At 44.5% G+C, this 8,189-nt stretch overlaps 1 protein-coding gene across 1 annotated transcript; it reads left to right on the top strand.

The window, feature by feature from the left end:
• Positions 1 to 1,428: 1,428 nt before the first annotated feature.
• H6S33_009460 (uncharacterized protein) lies at positions 1,429 to 3,351 on the top strand (the record flags this gene model as incomplete). Its single annotated transcript, XM_044840858.1, has 3 exons — positions 1,429 to 1,599; positions 1,706 to 2,388; positions 2,463 to 3,351. The coding sequence occupies 3 exons, from the start codon at positions 1,429 to 1,431 to the stop codon at positions 3,349 to 3,351; spliced, it is 1,743 nt and encodes a 580-aa protein (XP_044698275.1).
• Between the last annotated feature and the right edge of the window lie 4,838 nt (positions 3,352 to 8,189).

Below are 8,189 nucleotides of genomic sequence, written 5' to 3'. Positions count from 1 at the left end.
ACTGAAGCGCACTGTATTGCAGCTACGGATTATCTCGCTCTATAACTATCTGGTAAAGTTGATAATGAAAAATCATAACTCTCTTCAGAAGCTACTACCTAGTGCTTTGCCTACTACTATCGTGTTCCTTAGCTGCCTACGTACGTACTGAATGTTGAGAGTCCCATATTACGTAAAAACTGGCCGCCAAACACCCAGTCAAGCGAAGTTTGTCTATCTACATTTCTACTTGGTAAATACGTACACAAGTTGAATTTTGTTCTTTGGACGTCGCTTAATGCCGCCGTTTATGAAATTTCGAAACTAGATGTTTCACACCTACACTGGCCTGCATGTAGCTGACGAGCCTGGTTGCTACCTTACATACATGCCAGGCTCATCGGAAGCACTAGGCCCATAGGAGCCAGTCTGAAACATGCAGCTGCACGGTTCACTGGCGCCAAATAAGGACTGGCGTTTAACGAGCCTGAAAATATGACATTACCCCTCAATCCTGATGTACTGTTATGCTGGATATGTACTGGAATATAATTCTTCTGAGATTGCTGCAATCTGATTGGTTGACAGCGACAGGGATATTTAGTAAGCACGACACATCAAATTTCGTTTGTTTGGTGCAGTTACCCTGCCTAATTTGGTGCGGTTACCCTGCCTGATTTAGTGCTGTTACCCTGCCTGATTTGGTGCAGTTACCCTACCTGAGGTTACCCTGCCTGCAGGTAGCGGGTGCGCTCTGAATTTGAGGTGTCGCGCCCGTTGCTATGCACCTTTGAGGTACGGTGCGGGTTCTGAGTGTGGGTTGCGGAGTTGCGGAAATGCACCAAAAAAAACCCGTTTTCGACCCTGAAAATAACCCCCGGTGCGTCAAGTGGCCGGAACCCCCCTATTTTGCACCGGTGGATCTGTGGGAGCTGGGTGATAACACACACAACTCCTTGGGACCGGACTCTTTGCCAAAAATTCAATCTACTGAATAAAATCTACTGAACAAAATCTACTGAATAAAATCTACTGAATAAAATACCATCAACTCTTTAACAATCAATATCTTCGATTAAATTATCTGCTCCTGGGCCAAACAAAGTCCATTCCATACCGTTCCATAGTGTTCTCACCCAGCTCTCTCGGCAACATGTCGACAATTAAATGCACAACCTGTAAACAAGATAAGGATATTGCAGATTATGATCTCGATCGTAATGGCCGGCCCTGTAAATCATATCGGGCATGCTTAGTGAGTTTTTAAGTTACAACTATTAATTGAATTCTACTGATTCGGATCTTATTACAAGGCTCGCTCGCGTGAAAATACACGTCGTCGAACAGAATTAAGACGGCGGCAACAAATAGTAAATAATGTAGAGGTGAGTGGCAATATTGCTCTTTATAGTACCAATACGCGGGGTTCCTATTCTAATAGATACTCCTATGGCAGCCATCTCGGCCGCCGATTCAACCCGCGGTACCACTAGCATTCCAATCGTCATGGGCACGTTGGACGCCATTGGAGTTGGGCAGAATGACAGTGATTTGTCCTTCATGTCAAGCTTTACATTGGCTAAGCGAGCGCGTGCAAGGGAGTTCAATCACGTTACCGCGGTTTGAAAATTGTTGCAAGAAAGGCGATGTTCAGTTGCCGGCATTGGAACAAGCCCCCGAGTACTTACGGTACCTACTAGAATCTACTGATACAATTGCTAGACAGTTCCGTAGCCGCATTAGGGAGTACAACTCCGCTTTGATCTTTACTTCCGTTAAATATACCTCAGATGAACGCATCGACCGTCAAGCTGGGGGGGTGACATGCTTCCAAATCCATGGCGAGCTATATCACCTTCAGGGGCCCCTGACTGCAGCAGCAAACGATACGCCCGCTTTTGCTCAGTTATATTTCTATGACCCACTCTACGCTGCACAAATGATGCAGCAGGGACATCCAACTCTAGATATTGCGGTTTTGGAACGGTTGACACAAGAGATACACACAGTCAATCCATTTATTCCATTATACAAGACAGCGAAGGAAAGATTGGAAGCTGCGTCCTCACAAGATGGAGATGTACGTGTCTTACTCAATCCGCAATTGCGGTTGATAGTGGAGAGTGGAGCGGACAAGCGGAGACACAATTTGCCTACAAGCAATGAAGTCGCTGCGATTATCCCGGATGAATATGGTGAAGCAGGATTCCGGGATATTGTCTTAGCACATAGAAATCCAGATGCCAATAGGCAGTTTAGTATAATTGATCCTAATCATGCCGCTTATATGCCCTTACATTATGTTCTGCTATTTCCAAATGGTGAGAGGGGTTGGCATTGGGGCTTACGGCTGCGGGATGAGTTGAACCGAAGGAAGAATTTAAGGTTACAGCAACGCGAATTTTACAGGTTAGTTATAAACACCAATGGCTCAAAGACTTTTTGATATGGCTAACTTTTTGATTACTATACATGGTGTGCAGGTACCGACTGCATACCAGGACGACTGAACCCATGACTTTGTTCCTCTCGCAACGGCTATTTCAGCAGTATTTGGTAGATGCTTGGGCTGTTTGTGATCAGAATAAGTTGAATTGGCTTCGACTGAATCAAGCAAATATTCGGGCTGATCTGTACAATGGGTTGGCGGATAATATGCGGCAAGAGGACTTCAACTCGGAACAAACCGGGAAGCGTATCATTCTACCACGAAGCTATACAGGAGGCGACCGATACATGCTGCAGTTGTTCCAGGATTCCATGGCTATAGTCCGTCATTTTGGGCGTCCCTCACTATTTGTTACCTTTACCGCGAATCCAAAGTGGGAAGAGATTACTGCGGAGTTACTACCGGGGCAAACTGCTGTTGATAGGCCAGATTTAGTTGCAAGGGTGTTCCATCTCAAGCAACAACAACTCCTCCAAGAAATAAAGCGTAAACACATCTTTGGTCGCTATCTTGGGTCTGTATGGACCATTGAGTACCAGAAGAGAGAGCTGCCACACATGCATCTATTGATATTCCTTCATCCGGATGATCGCTTTCTGACAGCAGAGAGGATCGATGAAATTGTATGTGCAGAGTTACCGGACCCCGCGACTGATCCTACGGGGGAACTAAATGCAATCATTAGAAGTTGTATGGTATACGGTCCATGTGGAGAGGCCAATATGCGATCGCCCTGCATGGCTTCAAAGGAGAATGGGGGACCAACTGCATGTTCGAAACGGTACCCTAAGGCCTATCAATCAGAGACAGTTGTACAGGAGGATGGCTATCCACTGTATAGAAGACGTAATGATGGCAGAACCTTTTCAGTGGCAGTAAGGGGCTCAGGGTTTAATCAAGAGTATCAGATGGACAACAGATAGGTGGTTCCATATAATCCTTATCTTTCTTTACGGTATAAAACTCATATCAATGTCGAGATCTGTGGTTCTATCCACGCGATAAAATATATACACAAATATATATATAAAGGTTCAGATCGAACAACACTTCAAGTAGGGAGTGACTCGGATGAAATTACTAGATACCTCCAAGGGCGTTATATAGGACCCACTGAGGCTGTATGGCGTTTGTTCGAATACGGAATGCACGAAGAATACCCGTCAGTCATTCACTTGGCTGTTCACTTGCCCGGCGAGCAACCGGTATACTATGGAGATAACTCCAACCGGGAGGAGTTGATACAGAGGATGCAAAACTCGAGAACTACACTGATGGCTTATTTTGAGTACAATACAGAGCACGAGGATGGTACCCGGTATCTCTATCAAGATTTCCCGGTGTACTTTACCTATGACGCTAAATCGCGGAAGTGGGGATCCAGGAAGAGAGGTGTGGCTATTGGACGTATGTGGCATTGCAATCCTATGATGGGGGAGAAATACTATATGCGTCTACTGTTAACCGTTATCCCTGGCGCAAAATCTTTTGATTATCTAAAAACTGTCAATAATGTGCTGTATCCTACATTCAAGGCTGCATGCATTGCCCTTGGCTTATTGGACGATGATCAAGAGTGGGTGCAGTGCTTTACCGAAGCAAGCATATTCTCGAGCGGATATTCCCTCCGTACACTCTTCACCACTGCCTTGCTATTTGGCAACGTGACTGAACCTCTGCAATTATGGGATAAATTCAAGTCAAATATCTGCGATGACTTGCCCCGAGCTATGGAAAGAAACACATGTCTCATTATCCCCCCTGAGCTTCCGGATGCCCATCTGGACTATGGTTTCTACCTGATATCACAGATTCTTGCCGACTCCAACAGAACGCTTAACGACTTTGGGTTGCCCCTCTATATAGTGGATTGGAACCGAACAGGTGGGAACGAGATGATTGCATCAGAACTACGATATGATATGGTTGCGGAAGCGGCAAGTCTACAGTTGAGGATCGCACAACTCAATTCAGATCAGTTGGAATGCTTTAATACTATTACACACAGTATTGAAGAAGCTGCGTCCGCCCTATTCTTCATTCAAGGGCCCGCAGGTACTGGGAAAACGTTCCTATACAACGTTATCTGTAACCATTTCCGCTCCCAGGGTAAGATTGTGCTTTGTGTTGCCTCTTCTAGCATTGCGGCACAGTTGCTCCCTAGAGGCAGAACATCTCATTCCAGATTCAAAATTCCGATTGCTATCCATGAGGGCTCAACATGTGACATCAAACGGGGCAGCCTGTTGGCCGGTTTAATTCAAAAGACCGCGCTGATCATCTGGGACGAGGTACCTATGCAGAACAAGTATTGCTTTGAAGCGGTCAGCCGGACCCTGAATGATATATGTAGTGTGGGGGATGATTGCCTGTTCGGAAATATTCCGGTCGTACTCGGAGGGGATTTTGCTCAAATTTTACCAGTTGTGCAACGCGGTAATAGGGCTCAGATAGTGCAGGCATGCCTACAACGGTCTTCTTTATGGCAGCACTTCAAGATATTGAGACTCAAGATCAATATGAGGGTCCGCAATGGGGTTGAGAATGAGGCGTTTGCGGCTTGGCTTGGGCAGATGAGCCATGATTCCCGATGGTATGGTAGAATAACTCTACCACTATACATCCAGAGCTGTAAGACAATTGAAGACCTTTGTATGCATGTATTCCCGCAGCATATAATTGAATCAGCCCCAACAAATTACACCGCATTCTCGAAGCGGGCGATTCTGGCGATGAGAAATGATACAGTCGCTGAGTTTAATGATAGAGTTCTACAGCAAATTCAAGGCGAAGTGCACACGTACTATTCGGTAGACACTGTTGACAGTGGTAATTCAGAAGAGAATGCAAATCTACTACCTCCAGAATATCTGCAGGGTCTCAATCCGTCTGGCCTCCCACCGTCTATCATCAAACTAAAGGTGGGAGCACCAATAATTCTTCTACGCAATCTATTTCCAAAGCAAGGTCTCTGCAATGGAACACGAATGACGGTAACTAAGCTGGGTGTACGGTGCATTGAAGCCAAGATTCTGGGTGGTGAGTTTGATGGTGAGCCAAAGGTTATACCACGTATACAGCTTTCGTCCACTGAGGGAGATCTACCTTTCACATTAATGAGAAGGCAGTTGCCTATTCGGCTATGCTTTGCGATGACTGTCAATAAATCGCAGGGTCAATCACTGGATGTCGTTGGGGTTGACTTGAGGTCTGATCCCTTCACTCACGGGCAGCTCTATGTAGCGCTCTCGAGAGTCACAGATGTAGCTGGCTTGATGGTGCTGCAACGAGATGAGACGCCGCCGCAAACGGACAATATTGTATACCGTGAAGTGCTGCTGTAAAGAAGTAAGTCCCCTTAATCCATATTTTTATTGATACTGACTGTCGGTTAGGGTAGAAAGGACTTACACTGGAGCCGGTTGGAGGACTTGGGGGTATATGGTTGGAGGTGGTAGAAGGTGGATTTCTGTGTGGATGGTATGTATATGCCGCAAGGTGACAGTTTGGTATATGACACTAACGTTTATTATAGGTTTTCGGTAAGGAAGAGAAAGAGGGGTCGGTTACGGTATTGGATGTAGGATGGGGGGAATGCAAGAAGTTGGGGGATTGGGTATCGAATGGTAAGTATATATACCGATCATGTACCACCCAGAAGTGCTTACCAAATTATTAGCTAGAATGACTTATGGAAATGGTGGGGAGGATCCAGGCATGGAGGAAATAGGAGAGAAGGATAGAGTTGGATACGGGAAGGTGGGTGAAATTGCATAGTAGGTGGGAGGAAATATGGAGGAAGCGGGAAGGAATTGAGCGGCGGACTGTATTTAGTTAGCAATTTGTATTTTCTTTAGCGTGTATGTTTCTTAGCGTTTATCTGTCTTATTCCCTGTCTTATCGTTGTTTTGTAGCATGGTTTCTTTGTAATAGGGTGATAAAAAGTTGTTAAAAAGATATGCGATTAGTAGAAAAAAACTGCATCGAGTTACCCCGGTTATTTACACCATTCCCCGACTATGATCGTATGAATTTATTAATTTTGTCACAGACTGCCGGATGGAGTAAATAACCGGGGCATTACACTCTTGGATCGTTGGCTGTTCCCAGCCTCACCAAGCGGACAACCCTCTTCCCTATAGGAGGTATAAATACCAACATCTATAGGGTTATCAATGACACATCCTCTAACTAACGTCTGAATTTCACAGCTCGCGCTCCCGCCATGAGTTGAACCCATAGCATTGAGGACATGTATCAAATATTTACCACTAAGCTAAGTACCTTTCTTGCACCAGCAACTCTTTTGGACCCTAAATACCTTGCAAGTATTATTTTTTATTTTTTAATTTTTTTATTTTTTTTTATTATTATTTTTTTTTTATATCTAATTTAATATAATATTTCCGCTGCCTAAATTGCGCACACAACTCGCGGTCGCGAGGTGGCCCACCCCTAGTCCTGATGTACTGTTATGCTGGATTGCTTCCACGCAGTGCTCGACAAACAAACGGCCCCCACCAGAAAGCAACACATCTACAATTATTATGTAAATTCTCAACATACCACTACCTAATTGACATGCCTCACCGTGCACCCTGAGGCAGGAATAGATGGTAGTTGCTGGGAGACGTTTAATTATGATCAGAATCAAGGGTGAGTTAACAGATAAGCGCTATGTAGAATACATGTAGTACCCACTAGGTACTCTACATGAACAACACTGCACCAGTCAGTTTAATACGGTTGCAAGGTTGTCTTTTAGTAACAACCAATCTTTCACCGTCGATTGGGGAGGCGCTCAGTCTGTTGCTCTCTATAGCCGTATACCTAGCTTTTGGAGTGATTCTAAATATTTACATACATACAATGACCAACTTTTCGTTTGCTGGGAAATGAATATTTGCTACCTCAAAAGTTCGGAGTCAACGAGCCTATCTTTTTCCTGGCTGATGTTTGAACGCCGATCCTAGTTGCAAGATCGATAGAGTCCATAAAGCCACAAAGCAGTCATTGGTAAGTTATAAAATCTACCTATATACATGTATTCTATCGAAGGACGTGAGGAGGCCGGATCTCGATGCGTCAAGGCGTTTATGCGACATGAATGAGCGAGAATCGATAATAACATCCCATGGGGCAACATTAGACACATGACTCTGTATATTAAATGTTTTATAGCTTGAAGCAAATTTGCTACTATTCATATTGCGGTGTAGTACATGTGGTTATGTACATATAGTTATGTTAGCTATGTTCGATCACGTCGTAGCTTTATGGATTAGAGTCTTCACGTTCATTGGTAATTGCTATGGATTAAAAGATTTTGTCCACCGATAGAAAGCTTCGCCCCTTATGAACGTTAATCCAGCTTGGTAATTTAGAACACACGTGCACGTTGTGGGCTGTCTTCTGTATTCGCTAGAGTCTATTGTAGAGTCTACGAATGGAGACAACCAAACTGATCGAACGTAACGATGAACCAAACCAACGATGATAGTATTATGAGAGAGGTGACGACTAGGAGACAAAGAGAGATCTAAACTAGAGTAATCGTGCCCTATTATCTAGTGTTGTCTTTTCTGCTTAGTGATGCGCCATGCGCCACAACATGTGCACGTGTTTATTCACCAACCGTCACTCGCTTATCTATTGACCGGCAAGGATGCTGGTTGGACAAGTTACCCGGTTGACAGACTTATGTGCATTTACTCTGGTTTCATGAAATCAATTAACCAAACTTCAAACTACACCAAATTCA

This window comes from Morchella sextelata, assembly GCF_020137385.1.
Source record: "Morchella sextelata strain SCLS chromosome Unknown scls_3, whole genome shotgun sequence".
Taxonomy (NCBI): Eukaryota; Fungi; Ascomycota; class Pezizomycetes; order Pezizales; family Morchellaceae; genus Morchella; species Morchella sextelata.
The sequence above is the reverse complement of the archived record's forward strand: the minus strand, read 5'-3'. Positions and strand labels throughout refer to the sequence as shown.